Source organism: Barbatula barbatula, assembly GCF_947034865.1.
Source record: "Barbatula barbatula genome assembly, chromosome: 1".
Taxonomy (NCBI): domain Eukaryota; kingdom Metazoa; phylum Chordata; class Actinopteri; order Cypriniformes; family Nemacheilidae; genus Barbatula; species Barbatula barbatula.
The window spans coordinates 7,997,523-8,020,559 of NC_136766.1; the positions used below are offsets into that span (position 1 = coordinate 7,997,523).

At 40.7% G+C, this 23,037-nt stretch overlaps 1 protein-coding gene across 3 annotated transcripts; it reads right to left on the bottom strand.

Moving 5' to 3' along the window:
• Nucleotides 1-200: 200 nt before the first annotated feature.
• Nucleotides 201-21,120, bottom strand: LOC306895849 (uncharacterized protein). 3 transcript variants are annotated; one of them, XM_079459389.1, is made up of 14 exons: nucleotides 20,523-20,706; nucleotides 19,648-19,686; nucleotides 19,374-19,391; nucleotides 11,059-11,109; nucleotides 9,196-9,249; nucleotides 9,058-9,096; nucleotides 7,987-8,061; nucleotides 7,318-7,431; nucleotides 6,423-6,536; nucleotides 6,006-6,056; nucleotides 5,746-5,844; nucleotides 5,644-5,668; nucleotides 5,301-5,397; nucleotides 201-2,356 (listed from the first exon to the last, which is right to left on the bottom strand). In XM_079459389.1, exons 1-13 carry the CDS (start codon nucleotides 20,572-20,574, stop codon nucleotides 5,313-5,315), a joined length of 816 nt encoding a protein of 271 aa, XP_079315515.1. In that variant the 5' UTR covers nucleotides 20,575-20,706; the 3' UTR covers nucleotides 201-2,356; nucleotides 5,301-5,312. The 3 variants fall into 3 exon arrangements, with proteins under 3 accessions (XP_079315515.1, XP_079315516.1, XP_079315517.1); XM_079459390.1 differs by lacking the exon at nucleotides 19,374-19,391 and having other exon boundaries at nucleotides 19,635-19,686; nucleotides 20,523-21,120; XM_079459391.1 differs by lacking the exon at nucleotides 19,374-19,391 and having other exon boundaries at nucleotides 11,059-12,150; nucleotides 19,635-19,686; nucleotides 20,523-20,698.
• Between the last annotated feature and the right edge of the window lie 1,917 nt (nucleotides 21,121-23,037).

The window sequence follows — 23,037 nt, forward strand, 5'->3', positions numbered from 1 at the left end:
CATATAAACATCAGATTATACTAAAAACGCTAATATTTTATATAGAGAATATTGCCTTCATAAATAATGTAATGTTTAATCTGTTAACAAAGTTTATAGAAACTTGAAAATTAAAATATTTTACCTATTGAAGAATGTCGAGCTAAACAATGGGGCCCATTGGGGTTCTCAAAATAGGGATCGCGAGGGTGGCGTCGAAAGATGATTCCCAGACATTTATTTTTATTTGAAATAGCGTATTTGACCAATAAGTGTAACAAAATATACAAATATTAGTTAAGTCAAAAATAAAACCATGCAAATAAAAAGCCATCAGCCTTTAAAATTGTATTTCCCTCGATCGTGACCCCTGAGGTGATTACGTCACAATATCAGCAACCGCATTAGGTTGGTGCAGGAAGTCCATTTATGGCATAAAGATAAACATCTCCACATGTGCGCGCAGATTATTTTTCAAGATTTAATTTGAGTATATTTTTATTTGTCGAAATGAAACATTGGTTATTATCGACCAAAGACAACACAGGGAGGCCAGCGTAGGAGGGCTGTGAAGTGCTGCAGTCAGAAAGGCCATCGACCTCAAAGAGACTGGCGTTTGCATAAATAGGACGTCCATCAGAAATTTGACCATCTACAGTAACAGTTCACAGTTTATGTATAACGTAAAGTAATGAGTAAATTACCATAAAATAATGTTATGTTTGAATGTGTTCTTTTGTTTTGTCATTATGCCTGTGTTTGGATCATAGACTGTATAAAAGATGGACAACGTGACGTTGTTTCCTTCCATTGTAATGAATTTATCGTAAAACGTCCGATGATGGGCGCTGACATGTTAGCTGATGTCATCGGTCAACTAAATCACATTAGTTTCTTGTCTAAAACAGTTCATACTTCAGAAAAAAACTGATGGATAAAGTCTAAAGCTTTGGAATGACATACAATAGTCTGCATCCATAAAAGTAAAAGCTTTGTTTGCACACACAATGCAGATATGAATACATGTATCCACACATTTAAAAAAATCATATAAGTACTTTTGCTTTTCAGATTTACTTTAAACGGACCGTCATCTCTTACTCTATACCGATGAGCTCAATATGTGCGTGAAGAGAATTACATTTACGTTTAGTCATTTGGCAGACGCTTCTTTCCAAAGCGACTTACAAAGAGTTCATGGAGCAATAAGCGATATGTCATAAAAGAGCAATAGTACAATAGGTGCTAATACAAAGTTACTAGTTTCAACAAAAGCTATTACTACCTGTTGAGAGAAGGAGAGAGGGTTAGTGTACACAATTTCTTTTTTTCATTTGTCTCGAGTCACTGGCACTGTTATTTTGGGGGTCGTGCATGGGCTGAAAAATTTGGGAACCCCTTTTCTATAGTATGAACACAAAACCACTGAGACATATCTCAAACTATATTCTTTTGTGTGCCACACAAGAAATAAATCTGTTTATAATCAACGGCGAATAAACGATGATAAGGTAAACCACCCCGTTAAGTGCCTTTAACTGTAATGATCTCTTCACAATAATTTGAATGACTCCTAAATTATACCTATAGTCAAAGTGCATTAAAATCTCAGTGAAAGAGGAAAATCTGCACACACACACAGACAATACAAAAGCATATTTTGTAAAGCTTATTTACAGGTTGATATCAGTGCATACAAACAAGTCAAATGACAATAAAACAGAGTTTAATTCTCTTGACAATTCAGCCCATCAACTTATTAAAAAAGAAGTTTGTTTAATACAACACATGTTAAACAGCATCTTAAATTGTACAAAGTAAATTCACTATTGGCTGAATATATGAAGAATACAAATATATTTGCATACAGTTTGATAGTGAAATAGGTTGAAACATTTGTTGGAAAACATCTAAAAGTTTAACATTTGCTAAGAATATCTAAAATCATCTAAAAATATATAAAACCCTAGTGATCAACAATGTTGGTTTAAACTTATGAATGATTAAGAAGGGGGAGTTTAAATATGCACAAATATGTGACAAGTTGCAAAGCTGTTAGACCAAATCAGCAGTTTATTTAACTAAGCTTTTCCACTAAAGATTTAAGTTATTGTCACTGAAAATGACTGCTAAGATAAACAATATATTGTAACAATCTATTCAAACACAAATACTCCTTGGTTTTTCTCCTCTATCCTCACTTTTACAGTATAGCCCATGTGTGCCCCATTCCCGTCTGTCTCATTCCAATGAGGTCATCTGGTCAGCCTATCGATTGTTGATTTTTAAAAGCGACAACAATGTTTGTGAATCCATAGATAATGATAAGCTGTTTCAGATTTTCTTGCAGTACTGTCTGTGATTTATCTAGCAGCATCTGTAATAACGAAAAATTCACATTTATGCATTTACCATATTGTGCAGCTTATAGTAAATTCATATTACATGCTATATACTCTAAATATACCAGAGTATTTTACTCAAGTACATGTATCGAGCATTTCTACTTTGGGAAAAGTTTTACGTCACTATGAAGCTTATATATATATATATATATATATATATATTGAATTTTAATGTAAAAATTGCCATGTATTTTTCAAATGTAGTTCAGTAAAAAGTATGATATATGCTATGCTCTTTAATGTATGGAATTAAAATATTTCCAAAGTAAAAAACAATAGTAAAAAAAAGTAAAGATACTTGACCCCTAAGAGTAAAATACAGTAACAAGGCCTTTCGGAGTTATTGTAATACAATATCTTTCCACTAGAGGGAAGAACTGTGCTTTAAAGTTTAGTATTAAAACACAGAAGCTCCTGAAGAGAATCAGAAGAGAAAAAGTGATGTAAAAGTAAAAAGGTGGCCCCTCTACCATCGTTTTTAAATATGAATCTTACACCGGTCTGTTTTTTCATTTTAAAGTAAACCAGTCACAGTCTGTGTTTCCATATCATATCATAGTAAAAACTAAATCATTTTAATGTGTGAATATACATTGCCTTGCAAAAGTATTAATCCCTCTTCATTTTATTTACATTTTGTTATGTTGCTGTGCTGCCTTGTCTTGAACTACTTTAAATATTTTTTTATTTTAAGACTTCTTTTTTTGCTGTATTAAGATTCACTGAAGCATGTGGCCTCCATTAAATCCTTAATGGGGTAAAAGCATGAAAACTTGAAATATGCAAAAATGTACTTCAAAGAATCTTTCAAACTGTCAGAAGCAAGATTCTCTTGTCTGATGAATGTCAGTTTCATGCATCATGTCAGGAGAAAACCAGGCACTGCTCAACACCTGTACAATACCATCTAAACAGTTAAGGGTGGTGGAAACAGCATCATGATGTTGGGGTGTTTTCAGCTGTAGGGGCTTTTGTCAGAGTAAAAGAAAAGCTTGACGGCACAAAAAAAATATGATCATAAAAACCCAGCCCAGAACATTCAGAACCTAGGTGTCATGAATCAGACCTCTGTGGCTCTCTCTGATGGCCACCGGAGGGCACCCTCTCCTGAGTATTGACTTTCCCGGACTACATTTCCCATGCACCCCGCATAGAGACTAATCACCTGCACAGGTGTTCTCCATGATCTGCTCTACTTAAGCAGCATTCACACTCTTAGTCATTGCGAAGTCTTGTCCTTTCCCGGCTGACATTTCTAAGTGGTAACATTGATATTATGTGACCCTTCCGTGTATTATCCTGGATTGTTTGACTACGCTGATTCTCTGCCGCCTGCCCTTGTGACCTTGCTCTCTGGAACTTCGACTGCTCTGCTGCCAGCCCTGACTCTTGCCTGGTATCGTCTCTGTTAAAGCTCTGCCTCTGATATTCCTGCCACTGTTGTTTGATCACTGCCTGTTTGACCCTGATCTCGAATATTAAAAGTTAATCTGCAAATGGATCCACATGCTTCCGACCCCTCACTACACTAGGAAGGTTCATTCACCAACATGTCAAATATCCTAAGCACAGCTATGCAGGAGTTGCTTATGAACAACTCTATGTCCTTCAGTGGCCCAGCTAGTGCTTGAGCTTGTACCCAACTGAACATCTATGTATAAACCTGAAAATGTCTCCACCCAACCTGACAATTGCCAAATGCAGATGTGTAAAGCTTGTCACATCATACCCAAAAAGAGTGGAGACTGTAAAGGTTAACCAATCACCGAGTTAAGGGTATGAATACTTATTTTAGTTTTGTCACAAGTCTGTTTTTTGTTTTCATCATTATTGTGCATAGAGTGAAGATTAATGTAAAAACAATTTAAAGTAGTTTAAGATAAGGCAGCAACATAACAAAATGTGAATAAAATGAAGGGGGATGGGATACTTTTACAAGGCACTGTATAGCCTACGTGGGCTGCTTTACACAATCAAATTGCAACGTTTGATCATACTTATAATAGCTTATACAGTATAAAAAGATTGCTAAATGGTTCATGCCAGACATTATCAAGCAGGAAACAGTTGTTCAACAGCAAAATTCTGAATCTGGACACAACAGCTGTCAAAGTCACCGAAACTCATACTTTCTTTTCAAAGGAACTTTGGGCATTTGGTTGACTAAATTTAAAATGCTTTAAACAGCACACATTGACTGTGCTGTTTTTGTTTATGCCATAGCAGGTCTCTGGGGTCACAGAACGGTAAAACTGATAGTGTTTTTCAGTTGAAGGGCTTATCTTCAATCTCAGAATGATCTTTAAACGGGTGGGATTTGGGAAACGGGGGTTGAGATAGGGCAATGCCGGCAGTCTGGTCTTATTAAATGGGAGGAAACACCTTCTACTGTATTGCAGCGCTACAGCCCCAGCTCTCCAGTCATCGACAATGAGATATTAAAAACCCTTGGCTTCCTCTGGGTGTTTAGAGATGGAGAGAGCGATGGAACACAGTGGAGGGAAGGGTGTGGACAGATGAGGGGAAAAAAACAACAATTTGGATATTCAAAAATAAATAAGGATAGATCACTGTCTTGCTAACAGAGAGAAACCATCATGCTGATTTCCGCAATTATGAAAAGGAATGTAATAAAATATTCGTATGATTTATTCAACGTATGTAGAAATATTTTCGGAATAATTTGCTTCATGCAAGTTAAACATTAAGCCAACTGAAACTAGATATTTGTCGTTAACAAAATATTTTATGAAATCAAAGCAGATAAAATGTAGTTTTCGTAGGTTGAATTTGTACTCCTTAAAAAATGTATGCACAATCCAAAACCTCCCTTCCTTTTGATAGGTGTTGCAGGTCTGCAGTCACAGTGTTTTCTGTGGTTACATATATTCAATTATAAAGAAGCAAATCATTTACCATCAAATCCAATCACATTTCCTCTCCACTTGGTGTCTTGCTCACTCCTAACAGCATAACACCATCTTTGTTACTGTCTGTCCTCTGGAAAGAAGCACTAAGTGCCAACACGTAAGAGAACACAAAAAAACACAAGACATTCAATGGCATAATCTTAAATAAAAAGTTAAAAAGCATAAAAGTTAACTTTACCAAAAATTTAAATTTGGTCAAAATATAATAATAACTGTTATTAAACCAGCATTATTAACATTCACCTCAACGCTCTAAAGTACAACCTCTTCATAATATCCTAATCTTAATATTCAGATTCTATAACCAACATAAATATATAGTCACTCACTTTTCTGTTCCATTGTCTGTCATCTCTGGAGGAAAAAAGCTGAATTATTCACCTCGTTGCTTACAGAAAAACTGCATATTTATTTAGAGTTAATGTACTAACCCGACTGATGCTGGACTTTTTTACACTTGAATTTCAAATATATGATTAATGCCAGGAGACCACACAGACCAGGTAACAAACTCCACAGGTATGTTTTTTCTGTAAGGATGTGTTCATCACAAGTAAATCACTGCAAAATACATTTACTGTACACATGCTGTTGTCCAATTGCTGTTAATTGAGCTGTTTTATTTTTATCAAACTAATTATTTTATATTATATTATTGCCAAACCATTTTCAAAAATACAACTGAATGTACCTGAAGTTGCTTTGGATTTATCCCCTACATTGTGGTTTTCACTGGACCCTTCTATAGAAAAACAGACACATTTTAACAAAAAGTCTTTGTAATAATCAGTCAGTTCACAAGTACTTAAAATAATCGCATCTCAATTACTGCTTTCCTGTTATTTGGATACCTAAGCCATTGAAGACATAATCTGTGTGTAACAAAAATGCAGTCAATGCATTGGCAAAATGTTTGAATATAAAATGTTTAGTACATCTGTGAATTCTCAGGTATTTGTCTTATTCAGTACAGTTAATGTACTGTGATTATTTTTTGAAAAGTGTGCATGGTTTTAAAAAAACACAACTTGGTTTTCAAATGTAAATCTGTACATAAAAAACATACAACAAAGTTAAACATGATTATGAAAGCATGCATATTGCTCACCAGAAGGAACTGCTGTAAAGAGTTTTGTTGATGTTGTGGGGCTTCTGGTTGTTGAATCTTTTGACAGAGTTGTGTCTTTGCTGGGAGAAGCATCTAACTCTTTAGTTGTTAAAGCTGCAATAGAGAGTACATTATAATTCATTAAAAACATATGTATGTTATTATCATATGTGCAGCTTTTCAATGTTAAAGGTATGATTTAACGCTGTTTCATTCATTCTGACTACAATGTTAAACGTGCTGTCTTCTCAGGCTCTTCTCACTGATAGATGGAGCGGTCCCCGGACATGAACTGCATGCGGTAGGTGAAATTTATTCACATGTCTGTGTTTAGTTGGCATCGGCGTGTAGGTACATAATGTAAACAACACAAACTTATTGTGAATCAATGCAATGATGTATTGTGTGTTCGTGATTTAGTTCCTCTCCCCCTGCACACCCCCAAGAGGTCGTATTTTTCCAGAAATAATCCTACAGCTGTATCTATCTTTCATGATCAAACTAAATATTCTTTGAAGATACGAAGTATGCAATACTACTCTATAGGTGCTCAAGATTAATATGAGATTGGCAGAAACTGCATATTCAATATCTCAATTACTGCTTTCCTGTTATTTTTAGTGTGTTGGATACCTAAACCATTGAATACATAATCTGTGTGTAACAAAAATGCAGTCAATGCATTGGCAAAATGTTTGAATATAAAATGTTTAGTACATCTGTGAAGTCTCAGGTATTTGTCTTATTCAGTACAGTTAATGTACTGTGATTATTTTTTTTTGAAAACTGTGCATGGTTTTAAAAAAACACAACTTGGTTTTTTTAAATGTAAATCTGTACATAAAAAACATACAACAAAGTTAAACATGATTATGAAAGCATGCATATTGCTCACCAGAAGGAACTGCTGTAAAGAGTTTTGTTGATGTTGTGGGGCTTCTGGTTGTTGAATCTTTTGACAGAGTTGTGTCTTTGCTGGGAGAAGCATCTAACTCTTTAGTTGTTAAAGCTGCAATAGAGAGTACATTATAATTCATTAAAAACATATGTATGTTATTATCATATGTGCAGCTTTTCAATGTTAAAGGTATGATTTAACGCTGTTTCATTCATTCTGACTACAATGTTAAACGTGCTGTCTTCTGAGGCTCTTCTCACTGATAGATGGAGCGGTCCCCGGACATGAACTGCATGCGGTAGGTGAAATTTATTCACATGTCTGTGTCTAGTTGGCATCGGCGTGTAGGTACATAATGTAAACAACACAAACTTATTGTGAATCAATGCAATGATGTATTGTGTGTTCGTGATTTAGTTCCTCTCCCCCTGCACACCCCCAAGAGGTCGTATTTTTCCAGAAATAATCCTACAGCTGTATCTATCTTTCATGATCAAACTAAATATTCTTTGAAGATACGAAGTATGCAATACTACTCTATAGGTGCTCAAGATTAATATGAGATTGGCAGAAACTGCACATTCAACCAGACCTTTAACTTTACAATTGAACAAATATATACTGTATATACATTTCTTTCAGAATATGTTACAAAAATATACTTACTGTTGGTCTGATTTTCTACCGAAAAGGTTAGCGTTGTTGGTGCAGGACTTGATGTAGTATTTGTGGACTCCATGTCTAAATCATTTAAACAATTTAGTATTAAGACATCAAACTTCAAAAGCATATTTGGAAATATTCCATATGTTGCAAATTATGTAAAATATATATGAATATATAGATAGCAGATTATATAAATATGGGCAATTAAAAGAACGTATGTGCATGGGGTACATGAATTGGATATATGTCTGTACAACAAACCGTGTAGTGTATGTAAATGTAGAACACATTTTTTATGTTCCCAAACAGCATGCAACCTTGGTTGTAATTTTATTACATTCAGAACCAGTTAATTTCTATCCAACAGGCATAAATGTACCTGTGCACCCTCTAATGTACAAACAGGAGAATGCTAGTCCATGCATCCATCCCGGATCTTACTGTTCAATTACTTACTTTTTTAATTGTGTTGTCAAACATTGTGTTGTTTTATTGTGTTTTATTGTTTTGAGTTTGAGAATTTGAGTTATTATAACTTAATCAAAACAACCCAACTTTCATTGATAGCCTATTTATTTGGAATGCACAAAGAAAGCTAATGAAAATCTATGTTATCTGTTTTTTAAAGAAACTCACATATTTCAAATGAAGAGCAATAAAGTTCCAACTATAATATTAAGTAATTTTTAAATGTTTTGTAGCATGTTAACAGTTTGTGACTACATAGCAGGAATGCTTATTTTAATATCTTTGTAATGCAAGAATCATAGCAGTGTAAACACATTCGTATTTACATCTTTCAATTTTATACAATATGTACCAATGGATTCCTGGTTATTTTCTCTATCCATCAAAGGGTGCTTTGCCTACAAACGGTTAATAGTCTTTGTGTTATATTAATAAAGTACAGTTTGTCTTATTGTGGTGTATGTAAGTGAGTCCGCTGAGAGAAGGGTAGACAGAAGGATGTGTATTGTTTGGTGTTGTATGCTATTTAAAGTTTGGGAAGTAGTGTACTATCAGAAGAAAAAGCCAAAATTGTACAGGATAGAGCAGCTTTTAGATACTCACTAGTAGATGATGATGATCCCGATGTAGTGCTATCTGTAGCTGTAAATAGAGTTCCAGGGGCACAAAATTATACTTTTTAATTATTAATGGAACCATTTATTACATTGAAAATTGTGAGCAATTGTATGGAGAACTTACAATTATATGAAACAGAACCATGTCCTGGATCTGAATGTGTTTCAGCTTCTGAAGCTGCATGAAAAAGTTAACAAGTTACCAGACAGTACAAACCATTTTTTTAAATATATTTTAGGGGCTTTTTGCTTTTCATTAGAAAGGACACATTGGCACTGATAGCAAAAACCTTTTTAACCAAAATGTGTTATGACAATACATTACTACATCGATGACATCATCCACTCAGAGAGCTGGGAGGACCACCTGACATGGCTCCGGAGGGTGCAAAATGAGCTACGGCGTGATGGACTCACAACCAACCCAAAAAAGTGCCATCTGGGATTAACCAAAGCCAAGTACCTGGGATACCATATCAGCCGGGGGTTGATAAAGCCACAGCCAAAGAAGGTAGAGGCCAATGGATGGCTGGATTACCAACCACCAAGACACAGGTACGGGCATTTCTAGGGTTGGCGGTTTACTATCGATGCTTTGTTCCCCATTTCTTTTTGATAGCCAGCCCCTGACAGACCTGACCAAGCAGGGGCAGCCAGATAAACTGTGCTGGAAGCTGCGTTCCAGGCACCCAAACAAGCACTGATCTCGCCGGTCCTACACGCCCCAGATTTCGGCTGCCTATTGTATTTGGTAATACCCATTGTGATAAATGATTAAGGGGATTTGGGCTTTGTGTAACTAATATTTATTCTCCTGTGCAAGAAGAAGTCATGATAGGACAATATCATATTTCTTAATTCTGCAGACCGACGTCTCAGACACTGGGATGGGAGCCGTCCTGTCCCATGTCCAGGAGGGAGAAGAACACCCAGTGTCTTACATCAGCCGGAAGCTGACATTCACAGAGACTTGATGCGCTGCGGTGGAGAAAGAGGCTCTAGTTGTGAAGTGGGCTGTCCTGGAGTTGCGATACTACCTGCTAGACCGGAGTTTCACCCTGATCACAGACCATGCCCCCTACAGTGGATGGCGAAGGACACCAACGTACGAGTGACGGCTGATTTCTCACACTCCAGGACTTCCACTTCAAGATACAACACCGAGCCAGAGCCACCAACGGCAACGTGGACAGGTTGTCGAGAATGTGGTCTGACTAACGCTGTCTTTCCTTCTCACAGAATCAAGCGGATTAGACACGACTCACTCGAGCACGGACAAAGACTGTCTGCACCAGAGCACCCCAGGGATCTCCACTCACGCATTCTGAGCACTTTGTAGATAAATCTCCCTCCGGGGTTGCTTAAATCAGCTGTCTTGTGTCAGTGCCTTCTCTTACCGTGCCACAACTGCTAGCACAGATAGAGACGTATATACACAAGGCAATCAATTTGTGTAAAAATAAAGACTTAAAGACTTTAAAAGTAAAACGTGACTCAACAGAATCCTTATCTTCTTGCTAAATGAAAGAACGATGCTTTAACGTGAAACCCACACACTTGGATGTGATATTTCTCTCTCTGCACATGTACAGACTAAATTCTCTTCTGGGTACATTTCTGATGATATTTCCTTTCCACTCCAAACGTGATTTTTGCTCCATCTGTGTTCGTGACCTCCCACCCTTACCATGGCATGCAGTCTGCAGTCTACTAACATTACATCACTCATGTAAAAAAAAAGAGATGTTTAGATCTCTCCTCCTACACCAATGGGTGTTTCCATTCACATCTAAATTGTGGGAACTGTGAAGGGCTTTTTTGTACTGGAAAAAGAAATGTCAAGTGATCCTGTAGACTGATTATGGTGTGCAATGGTCGCAACATTTTTTGGCAGTCCAAAAGCAATCCAGTTGCACAACCAACATTTTGTGAAAAAGAAACACTTAAAAGAGGAAATGTTTTTTGACAAATTGTAAGAAACTCTTACCACTGGTTGGAGAAGGACTAGATACAGTAGTAGGTAAACTGGTACCAGGAGCTTGATAAAACATACAGACTGTGTTATTCCGGATCACTGGCACTATTACACATATTCTAAATATAATATTGAAACTTCAAATATTTGTGTCATTGGGCCAATTTTAAAGACAATCATTCAACGGTTTTGTTTACTTGTGACAAATCGTAGGAGAAACTCACTAATAGTTGGATTTTTAGTTGAACCAGATTCATCAGGACACTTGGCGTGTTAAATTTGGCAACTGTATAGTCTAACGTATGCTCATTGGCCAGTTTAATTAAATCAAAGACTTGTGAAAAAACGCATCCTGTGACAGATAGACATCTCCCTTCTGGGGACTTTTTCTGTTGATGTTTCCGGTCCTCTCAGATTTGACTGCCTGTTTGTCGGAGTTTGTGACCCTTTGCTATACTTCTGATGTTTAACATAGTTGAGTTAAAGTGAAGATAAGTGGCAAACTTGCCATCCAATGTGCTATAATATACATTCTAAATACTATAGACAGTTATTTGAAATGCTCCTTATAACTACATTTACATTTACATTTATTCATTTGGCAGACGCTTTTATCCAAAGCGGCTTACAAGTAGTTTTTTTACAGTGGCACATTACGGCAGAGCAATCAGGGGTAAGGTGCCTTGCTCAAGGGCACTGAGATTAGAACCGGCAAGTCAAACGCTCTTACCACCAGGCCACAGCTGACCCCATGGTGAGAACTAAACATATGAGTTATTAAACATATAAATTCATATGAGTGAAGAATGCTGTTAAATAAATCTGCATTGTTTCTCCTTTTGATGTTTTATACAAACAAATCTACAAAATTCCAACATTTAATTAAAGTAAAACAATTTGAAAACAATTACATTTCTTCAAAACACCCTGATCACAATTATTGGCACCCTTGTATTCAAAACGTTTTGCAAAAGGTTACTGTATGGCAAGTCATTCGAGTCCATTTCAGGTCCTTCAAATGTTGGTTCTCTCTTTTCTTCAGTTCATCCAACTCATCTTCTATGGTGTTCAGATCAGAGATTTCATAGGGGTATAAGTAGATACCTATGTATAAATGTACAGGATAATGCATTGTAAATCGCTTTGGATAAAAGCGTCTGCCAAATGCATAAATGTAAATGTATAAAAGTAGGTTGACAACAGTAAAGATCTGGCAACAAATTTAACTGTGGACATGTTTTTCTTTGTCCCTGTGTGCACCAAACCTATCTTTTGTAATTGCTGCCAAAAAACTTACGGCCGTAGAACCCAGTCCTATATGCCAGTTTAAGTATGGCAGGTCAATATGTTGGAGTTTGTTTTTGCATGAGAGCAGATGATTTGTTTTCTTGAACAGCGTCCCAAACAACTTGTGGTGATGGAGGTGCATTTTTTCTTTATTATTATTATTATTATTATTATTATATGCTTTCTGACCCCAAATTTCAACTGACTACTGCAATTTTCCATCTGTGCTCTTTGGAGAGTCTTTGGCCACTTACATTCTTGACAATATAGACACACATCCTGTTTCCCCAGTCCATTAAAACTACTTGATCATTGCCCTGATGTTGGAAATTAGATTTTTTTGATTCTTTAAACTATTTTCTTAAAGCCATTTTGTGTAGATCAACAGAACCACATTGCACTTCAGAACTATATTATTTGGTTTTACCCATTGTGTTAAATGATTAAGGGGGTTTGGGCTTTGTGTAACTAATATTTATTCTCCTGTGCAACAAAAATGACGGGACAATATCATGTTTCTTGCCACGGTGTGCTATAAAAATGTCAATATAAATGGGAATACTTTGGAGATATATCACTCATAAGAATTTCAAAGGGTGCCAATAATTGTGACCAGGGTGTATTAGAGAAAAATGTTCCCCTTCAGTCGGTCTCTCGACGTTGTGAGAGACTGACTGGGGTTTGATCTTGAGAACCTACCTTTTCCGAGATAATTAATTATAAAACGCCAATGGGCTTGGCGAATGGCACGCGCACGCCAGTCTCCGCCCCGTACATACGGGTATAAAGGAAGATGGCGGCGGTCATTCACTCATCCTTTGTTCTTCGGAACCTGTGTGTTTGCTGATGCTACACGCGATACTCGACTCCGAGAAAACTTTTAAAACCTGCTGGATTTATGACGCGGAGCAGCGGACTTCTCCTTTCGGTGGACTTCCCCTGGGCGTTTCGGGAGAAGGCTACAGACCTTAAGAGGTAAGTCCCTCCGGCTACGAGCATGTCTCGTAGCTGTATCCTTGGGTGCGACAGACTCATCCCGGAGTCTGACGGCCATGATTCCTGTGTCACTTGCTTGGGGCTCAAGCATGCTGAGGCAGGTTTCACTGATGCGGTATGTCCCGTGTGTGCGGACATAGCAATCAGGGTGTTGCGGTCACGGTTGGCTACGTTCTTTCGAGCGCTGCCACCACCCCGTCTGTTTCCCAGGCGTGTTCAGCTGCCGTTTCGGCGAGGTTGACCGCTTTGGCGAGCGGCGGGGGTGATTTAGGGACTCCGATAGATGTTGCTCTGTCAGCTTCACGCTCGCGGACCATCTATACCCCTTCACGCTCACCTGGTTCGTCCCCTACGAGCGGCAGACGGCCGTCTCATAGTGGTAAGACTTCGCACACGGATGATGACGCTATCTCTGTCGCTGCGTCGGACAGCTGCCTGCTGGCATCGGATGCGGAAGACTCCTCTGATCTCCTGTCGTCAGGCAGTCAAGCTCCGGAGGAGACGGACGCTGAGATGTCGGCCATGCTTTCCCGGGCAGCCGCGTGCATCGGGTTGCAGGGTGTAACAACACCCTCCCCGGAACGCTCGCGGCTAGATGCGCGGTTTCGGGGGCGTGGTCAAAAGCCACGCCCCGCTCCGTTAATATTCTTCCCGGAGGTGCATGACTAGCTCGCCAAGTCCTGGAATGCGCCCCTTTCGCCGCGTTTCAGGTCGGAGGGCTCGGTGGCTGTGACTTCCCTGGTTGGTGGGGCGGCTAGAGGCTATGTTGACGTCCCCCGGGTGGAGCGTGCAGTCGCGGGCCACTTGTGCCCGCAGACAGCTGCCACTTGGGGGGCTCGACCTAGACTCCCGTCCAGAGCATGTAAGCTCTCTTCGACACTCGTGTCGAAGGCTTGCAGTTCTGCTGGACGAACCGCCTCCGCTCTCCACGCCATGGCGGTCCTCCAGGTTTTTCAGGCGAAAGTCCTGAAGGATTTGGATGGCGGGAAGTCCGACCCAACTCGTATGAGTGAGCTGCGTACTGCCACAGACCTCGCGCTACGAGCGGCGAAGGCCACGGCACGTGCCCTGGGTCGGTCAATGTCCACAATGGTGGTCCAAGAGAGGCATCTGTGGCTTAGTCTTGCGCAGGTGAGCGGCGCCCAGAAGGCCCACATTCTGGATGCGCCCATCTCGCAAGCAGGGCTGCTTGGTGATACCGTGGAGTTCTTCGCGGTCTGGAAGCAGACTGAGGCGATCGAACATATCCTGCCACGCCGCAACATGCCCGCCAACAGGTCGGCATGGTCTCGGGCGCAGCCTGGTTCCCAGCAGCCCTGCCCTCCCGCGGCGGCCCTCCGGTTCCAGGCTTCCAGAGGACGACCCACCAGAGACGTAGACCCCCGCGGAAGAGGGCATCTGTTCCCCGTCAGCAGCCCGCCAAGAGGTCCTAAAGCGGCCCTGACGGGACGAACCAGGGGGAGATTTTACTGGGCCCGATTCCCGGCCTTTCACACGCCGGATCGGAGAAGGACGCTGCCTGCCGCGTTTCCATCGAGTCTGGGCCCTTTTCAGGGTCCGGTGCCCACATACTCACAAAGAGACAAATCTCCCCTGGGTTTTCCTCCACAGCACTCTCGTCCAGACGGTGTCTTGGATGGATCGGTCAGCCGACCACAATCTCCCCCGGACGTTTCGTCAGGCCGCCTGAAGCAGGTTAACATACAGAGCCGTCAGCCTCCCGGGGGGTCCCCCCTGTGCGAGGTGACCGCACTGTCAGCCACCGAACCAGCCTCCCCCGGCACGGTGAAGCAGATTGTCCCTCTGGTCCCGTTGTCGCGGTTCTTGGGCGCTTGGCAGCGCACCAGCCCGTCACACTGGATAGAGAGGACAGTCCGTCTCGGTTACTCGATCCAATTCGCCAGGCGCCCCCCCAAGTTTCGGGGCATTCTGTAACACCTCGGTTCGAGGAGAGAATGCTTCCGTACTTCGGCAGGAGGTCGCCGCCCTTCTGGCGAAGGGTGCGGTCGAACCCGTCCCTTTAACCGAGATGTCGTCCGGGTTTTACAGCCCATACTTCATCGTGCCCAAAAAGGGCGGGGGGCTGCGGCCCATTTTGGATCTGCGTCGCCTGAACAAGCACCTGCACAAGCTGCCGTTCAGAATGCTGACGCAGAGGGGCATCCTGGGCTCGGTACGTCACCAGGATTGGTTCGTGGCAATCGACCTGAAGGACGCGTACTTTCAAGTCTCTATTCTCCCCCGACACCGGCCGTTCCTACGGTTCGAGTTCGAGGGAAGGGCGTATCAGTACAGGGTCCTGCCATTCGGTCTGGCCCTGTCTCCACAGGTTTTTTCCAAACTAGTGGAGGCTGCCTTAGCTCCTGTCAGGGAGCAAGGCGTGCGAGTGCTAAACTATCTCAACGACTGGCTTATCTTGGCACACTCGCGAGATGTGTTGTGCACGCACAGGGACCTTGTGCTTCGGCACCTAGACCGTCTAGGCCTCCGGGTCAACCAGGAGAAGAGCAAGCTCTCCCCCGCGCAGAGCACCTCTTACCTCGGTATGGAACTAGACTCTGTCCGTATGTCAGCACGTCTCACCAACGAGCGTGCACAGTCAGTGCTGCGCTGTCTGAGGTTGATCAGTCAGAATCCCTCGACGCCGCTGAAGAACTTTCAGAGGCTCCTGGGGCACATGGCGTCCTCGACGGGGGTAATCCCTCTCGGGTTGATGCACATGCGGTCGCTTCAGCACTGGCTACAGAGTCGGGTTCCCTGGACGGCGTGGCACGCCGGCACCAGGCGGATTGCGGTAACGCCTCAGTGCCTTCACACTCTCTTACCCTGGTCAGACTTGACAGCGGGGGTTCCGCTCGGACAGGTTTCGAGGCGTGTCGTGGTAACGACAGACGCCTCCCTGCAAGGGTGGGGTGCGGTGTGCAAGTGGGCACGCAGTATCGGATCGGTGGACGGGTCCCCGACTGCGTTGGCATCTCAACTGCCTAGAGTTGCTGGCAGTCCTTCTGGCACTGAGGAGGCTCCAGCCCCTCGTGCAGGACAAACACGTGCTAGTCCGGTTGGACAGCATGACTGCCGTGGCGTACATCAATTGCAAGGCGGCATACGCTCACCGCAGTTATCACAACTCGCCCAACACCTCCTCCTTTGGAGTCAGCAGGTGAAATCCCTGCGGGCCACGTTTCTTCCGGGCAACCTGAACCAGACAGCCGATGCGCTCTCTCGACAGTGTACTCCGCGCGGAGAGTGGCGACTCCATCCCCGTGCAGCCCAGCTCATGTGGGAAGCGGTTCGGCAGGCACAGGTGGACCTGTTGCCTCCCCGGACTCCACCCATTACCCGCTATGGTATTCCCAGGCCGAGGGTCCCCTCGGCACGGATGCCCTAGCACACAGCTGGCCGCGGGACAAGCGGAAGTACGCCTTCCCCCCCAGTGAGCCTCCCTGCACAGGTCCTGTGCAAGGTCAGGGAAAAGGGGCATCAGGTTCTGGTAAGTGGCGCCATAATGGCCCAACCAGACCTGGCTCTCGGATCTGGTAGATCTGACGACGGCCCCCCCTGACCCATTCCCCTGACGAAGGACCTTTCGTTACAGGGGAAGGGCACGTTGTGGCACCCCAATGCAGGCCTCTGGAACCTCCATGCCTGGCCCCTGGACGGGACGAGGGCTTGCCCGTTAGCGGTCCGGGAGATTGTCTTACAGTCTAGAGCCCCGCCTCTAGGCGGTAATACGCTTATAAGTGGCGCCAATTTGTCCTGGTGTTCTCCCCGGGAGGAGAACCCGCGGCACACTCTTCTAAGAGGAGAGCAGTGTTTCCCCAGTGTTCGGCTCCGGACAGCTCCTCGCTACTAGAGGCGTACGCCACTGTTTGTGAGGCCGTCAGTAGAGGCTTCTCAGTATGACCAATACTATATGACTGGAAGATTACGTCTCGCGGTAGCACTCTTGTGACTCGCTAGCCCAGTCAGGGTCGCTCCGCTAGAGGTCGTGATATCGTTGCAAGCGCTGTGGCGTTTAAGATTGATCCCCAGTCAGTCTCTAACAACGTCTTCATGACTTCACGCCACAACGCTGCACCGAATCACTGCAGTGAACGGGAGTGCCCTCTCAGGTTCCTCAGTACAAAGGGTGAGTGAATGACCGCCGCCATACCCGTATGTACGGGGCGGAGACTGGCGTGCGCGTGCCATTCGCCAAGCCCATTGGCGTTTTATAATTAATTATCTCGGAGAAGGTAGGTTCTCAAGATCAAACCCGAGTCAGTCTCTCACAACGTCCATCAGGGAACGGAGGTTACAGACGTAACCGAGACGTTTTTCATAATGTTATATTCCCCCCACTAATTTTTACTTTAATGAAATTTTGGAATATTGTAGATTTAAAAGAAATTAAAAATCAAAAGGAGAAACGCTGCAACTTTATTTTTACCCTAAAGTTGTTCCAAATCTGTATAAATAAACGTGTTCTGCTGAACACAACGTAAGATATTTGGAAGAATATCTCATCCCCCACTTATTGCCATGTAGAAACATAAATACTATGGGAGAAAATGGGGGATGAGATCTGAGGGTGCGTTTCCTAAAAGCATCGTAAGCCAACATGGTTACAAGTTCCGTCATTCCAGCATAGAGCAATGATTTATGTGTTTGCCGAAATCATCGTTCCAACGATCAATCGCAAGCAGCATCGTAAAGGTGTGTGGTCGGAACTACAGGTCTGGAGCTGTGGTTAGAAGCATAATTGCTTGATATTATGACATGATCCTTCTAAATAAATACGAATGAAACTTTACATCTTTAAGCCTGTCAAGTGTAGTTTTTTTAAAAGTGCGAATGCACATGTACCTACATGCCCTAGGAGCCTGGGGAATCCTTGGGTGGAGTGACATAGGAGGATACTTTTGAATGAATTATATTGTGAAATAAAACAACAGAGAGCAGAAATACGATAACTAAAATAGTTTTAAGATGCAGCGTACGTTAATAATATGACATTAAATGGTTCTTAACAGATTAATTAGAAGACCGTATTACCCCACCACCTATGTGACTTCATCATTGTTGACCCAACGTGGTTCAAACTACAGATGAGCGACAAAGTAACTATGTTTTTGGGAAGTTTCTCAAACGATACATTGTACCATGATGGTTAACCAACAAGTTATGTCGTTGAGTGGGATACGCACCACTGTTTGGTTACTGATATGTTTCCAAACACCTTCATTTGAGTTTAATAGAACAAATACATTTGACAGGTTTTGAACAATCTGAGGGGGAGTACATTTTCGTTTTTGGGTGAATTGTCCCTTTAATTTAGTGGGTTATCTATCAGTTTCATTTAAAAGGAAAAATAATCTGTATTTTGTGTCTGTAAAATGTCTAGTGTACCTAGCTCATAGCTTTAGGCAGATATTAACAGTATCTCAATATTATTTAACAATATTAAGTAGATATTTGATTTGATTCAGGTCTAAGAATTGAAATACATGCAGTCTAAACAAGTCCAACTAAGTACAAGTACCTACCCAAAACAGAAACAAATCTAAAGATACAACATGAAATTTAAATAATTGTACAATGTCAGAAATAAAGGTTCAAAATGTTATCTATTTATTGATTTATGTCACTGGGGTGATACCCATTTATACAGAACATAATATAATGTTAAACCTTAAGGACCTATTGTGTACCTCCAAAGGTACAGTTACATGTTTTGTACCCCTGTATTTAAAAAAAGGTACAACAATTTATTTATTACATATGCACGTGAGGTACAAAAAGGGACTTTTATGGGTATCACCACAGCAACATGAAATGTAACATTTTCAATCTCTTTTCAGACAGTTTCGAAAGCTATTTCTATATACCTTTATATGTCAGTTTTTGGTAAAATTTATGAAAACCAATACCCGGAGCTGCATAAAACATACAGATGGTGTTATTGTGGATCACTGGCTCAAAACTTTAAATATTTGTATAATAAGGCCAATTTTAATGAGAATCATTCAATTGTTTTGTTCACTTGTGAAAATTGCAGGACTCACCAGGACTTGGAAGGTCTTCTGAAGAAGCATAAACAAATAGAGAAGTATTGATCAAACTATGCCATTTGTAGATTTAACTCATCCCAAAACATTCCTCTGTTGATTTGCGAATCCTGACCCCGACACAAAAACTGCTCAATAAAACGACATGCCCTTTAAAATAAGGTCTTGTGAGCATCAATTAATGATTCAGATGACAAGTAATTGAGGAATTTAACATAGAGAATCAATCATGGAAGGAAATGTGTTTTTTCAAGTCACAGATCAAACTTACCTTTGTGTTGTACAGCCCCAGTCGCATTAGTATCACTGCCTAAACATTTATGAAAAATATACAAAAAAGGCATTATTAGGCCAAGCAAATACTTTGTGATTTTTACACTATTAATATGATATTGTGGCAAGCAACAATATATTGCAAAATCTCTGTGTGGCTTTGAGAATTTCATGGAATATTTTTATTGGTGTTCCATATGGAAACTGCATAGTCTACCGTATATTCATTGGCCAGATTAATTTAATCAAAGACCAAAAGCCAAATCCTGTGACAGATAGACATATCTCCTCTTGGGACTGTGTATACAATAGTGTACCCAAAAAAGGTAAAAGATTTTATGTATTCCCGTAAGGTACAAAAGGGACTTTTATGGGTACCACCCCAGCACCACCAATTTTAAACCGTATTCTGACAGTGTTGAATGTTATTTCTATATACATTTATTCGTCAGTTTTTGCTAAATCCAACTAGGACTTAAAACAATTGCCTGTACTAAGTTCAGATAGTTTTCATACAGTAAAGCTGTATTGTTTCAACCCATGGTTTGGTAAAATATGAACAAACTCAACCGCTGGATTAAATGAATTGAGAAAATTTCCATATAAAACCAAAATATGGGTTGAAACAACCCAACATAGCTTAATATACACCCGACTGTTGGGTTTGTCCATATTTGCGTCAACCATGGGCTGAAAAAATGCAGAATTGTTTTAACTTATGAATGGATTTTTTTCATATGTGTATATTTACCATGTGCAACTTCTACATTGGAGAAGCATCATTCATCTAATGAATCTGTCTTCAAACTCAAAACCTGCTGTTTACATTACACTTCATTTCTGCATCTGCATATAAGGAAAAACTTATTTTACCTGTACATGTGAGAAAACATAAAAAGATGAAGATTGATATCCTTTTATCCATGGCACAGTTCTTCTCCTACAGCCAAAAACAACCAGGAAAGACGATTGCTTCAGAGCGGAGCAACAAAGTGGTGGGAAAGAGATGTGCTTGTATCCAACCACTCCAATGCTTATTTTAGTACTTCCCTTAGACAAAGAGGTCCAGGAAATACAGCAGCTTCTACTGAGGGTGGAGGACCAGGGACCAGAGAGAGAGAGTTTCTACAGCTGTGAAAGCGGGTAGTGTATCAGGACCGGGGCAACATTTTGAGGCATGAACTTCTAAATGACTCTCATTGTGTCCAGTTATGAGTCTGTGTTAGTGCTTTAGTGCCCAATAGTGAGTATACACTAACTTCTAGTTAAAGTGACACTGAACGCTGTATACCCCATATTAAACATCATTTGCATGCTTTTTGGCTAATTTAACTGGTACAATCTTTCAAAATAAAGAAAGGCGAGTGAAAGGCGTATTCCATCACCGTGCAGCCAAACATTCATTACACCTACACCAATGAGAGGAAACAAAAAAGAGCCTTCACACTCCACCTCTATTGTTTAAAGATGCAGTGGAATTTCGACAACGTGCTGTTTTAAACAGGGTCTCTCTCAAGAGAGGTAGGGCGTAAGAGAGAAATGAAAATGCATCAGCTTTTGCACTCGGCACGTTTCAAGAAATCTGTCCTCCCAGGTGGGGAATCCAGGGGATTTGCAAATCCCAATTATGCAAGTTAGCTGTATGAACACAGCGTGAATGTGGCCAGGAGATACTGCCTCATTGTTTGTGTGAGGGGCTTATCACATCCACACAGCAGCACAGGAACTCTAACGACTGAACTGTGATATGTGTGCGACAGCACAGGATGGGCACACAACTAAAAACACAGATGCAAATCACCGTTTCTGTCTCCTTCTCTTAGAAGAGCAAATTACTTTATTAAATAGGTAGAATTCTGCAGGAAAAATTCTATATTTGACCCAACTATGGGTTGATATAACACAAGATATAGGGTTAAAGTAGTTCACTCAAAAATGTTCAAAACAATCCTCATGTTATTTCAAACCTGTATGACTTTTTTTTTCTGCAGAACATCTAAGATGTTTTGAAGAATGTTGTTAACCAAGCAACGGCGGTACCCATTTACTTCTAGGGCACAAATTTATTTTTCAAAATATCTTCTTCTGTGTTATGCGAAAGAGGAAAGCCATACAGGTTGAAATGACAAGAAGGCACATAAATGATGAAAGAATTTTCGTTTTGGGGTGAACCATCACTTTATTTTAACTGGTTTGTTCCCCTTTGTCTCAACCATGGATGTTTTTTTTAAATAAAGCATTTCTCATTGAGTTGGTGTGACATCAGGAGTTAAATTATAGATTGTATGAGCCCTTGGTTACATAAAAAACTCCAGTCTTACATCCTAAAATGTTAGAAATGCTAGTTCATCCAAATATGAAAGCCTTGGAGTTTGAGCTTTTCAAGGAACACAACGTTTTGAGGGCTGCACAAAAATGGTTTTGCATTATGTTCCATTAAAAAGTCAATTTAATTGGGAAATGTACACACTACAAATATTTTTGGGTAAACAATTCAATGAGTAAATGTAATAACTGAACTACAATACTTTATAAGAAAATTCTCAAGCCACCAAAGGAAAATGTTGGGTTTCAATACATTACACTTTTTTGTGCATCTCTTTATAAATGCCTTACAGGCATTCCTTATTCCTTTTCCTATCTTTATTCCTAATTTCAACTTGAAACCAAAGCTTTGATTTATTCCATTTTACCCCCAAACAGGATGTGAGAATCTACTTCCTTCCTGGTCTATTGTGTCTCACAGAGTCTATACACAGACGGAGGCCAAGGAAATTCTATGACACGGTCATTTTTAAAAATCTCCTTTTGAGTAAACTGTTAACTTTGTGACCCTGCCTATAGGTCAATGTTTAGAGGAAGCAGAAAACTGTTAAAACATGACAAGATAAATCAAAAATCTCATAAAATGTATCGTTATTGAACTAAGTTAATGCACACTGTAAAACTTTGCTGCAATTTGGTAGCATGTTTTGCCAGTAACTTACATACTACTTGACATTTTCCTTATAGGACTGTTTTTATTTGGAGTTAAACTTTACTTTACTTTTACTTTATCAAAATTGAAACTTTGACGTTTGAGATTTAAATGAGCAAGAAGATACTGGTCTCATTACTGGCATTACACCGCAAAATTACATTCTTCATGAGCATTTTTAAGTTTTAGTAAAAATATTTTAATCTTCCTAAATTACGCTACATTTACGTAACCTAATATATTTAGTCTTGTTTAATGAAAGAAAATATAAAAACTAGGTAAGTTTATGTTTAAAAGAAAAGTGCATGCTTGTAGTCTCATTTCAATATTTTGGTAGCGTTTCTGAGACTGAAATTCACAAAAATTTATCTCACGCAAATCCACCGATTTTGTGGATCACAAAGTTAATTC

Excerpts from the sequence above, each read along its gene's own strand:
- LOC306895849 (XM_079459389.1), bottom strand. The coding sequence starts at position 20,574 with ATGGATAAAAGGATATCAATCTTCATCTTTTTATGTTTTCTCACATGT. Across the intron at positions 8,062-9,057 it reads GGGATCATCATCATCTACTA|ACATGGAGTCCACAAATACT; the intron begins GTGAGTATCTAA and ends TAAATGATTTAG. Across the intron at positions 6,057-6,422 it reads CTTTACAGCAGTTCCTTCTG|AAGGGTCCAGTGAAAACCAC; the intron begins GTGAGCAATATG and ends GTTTTTCTATAG.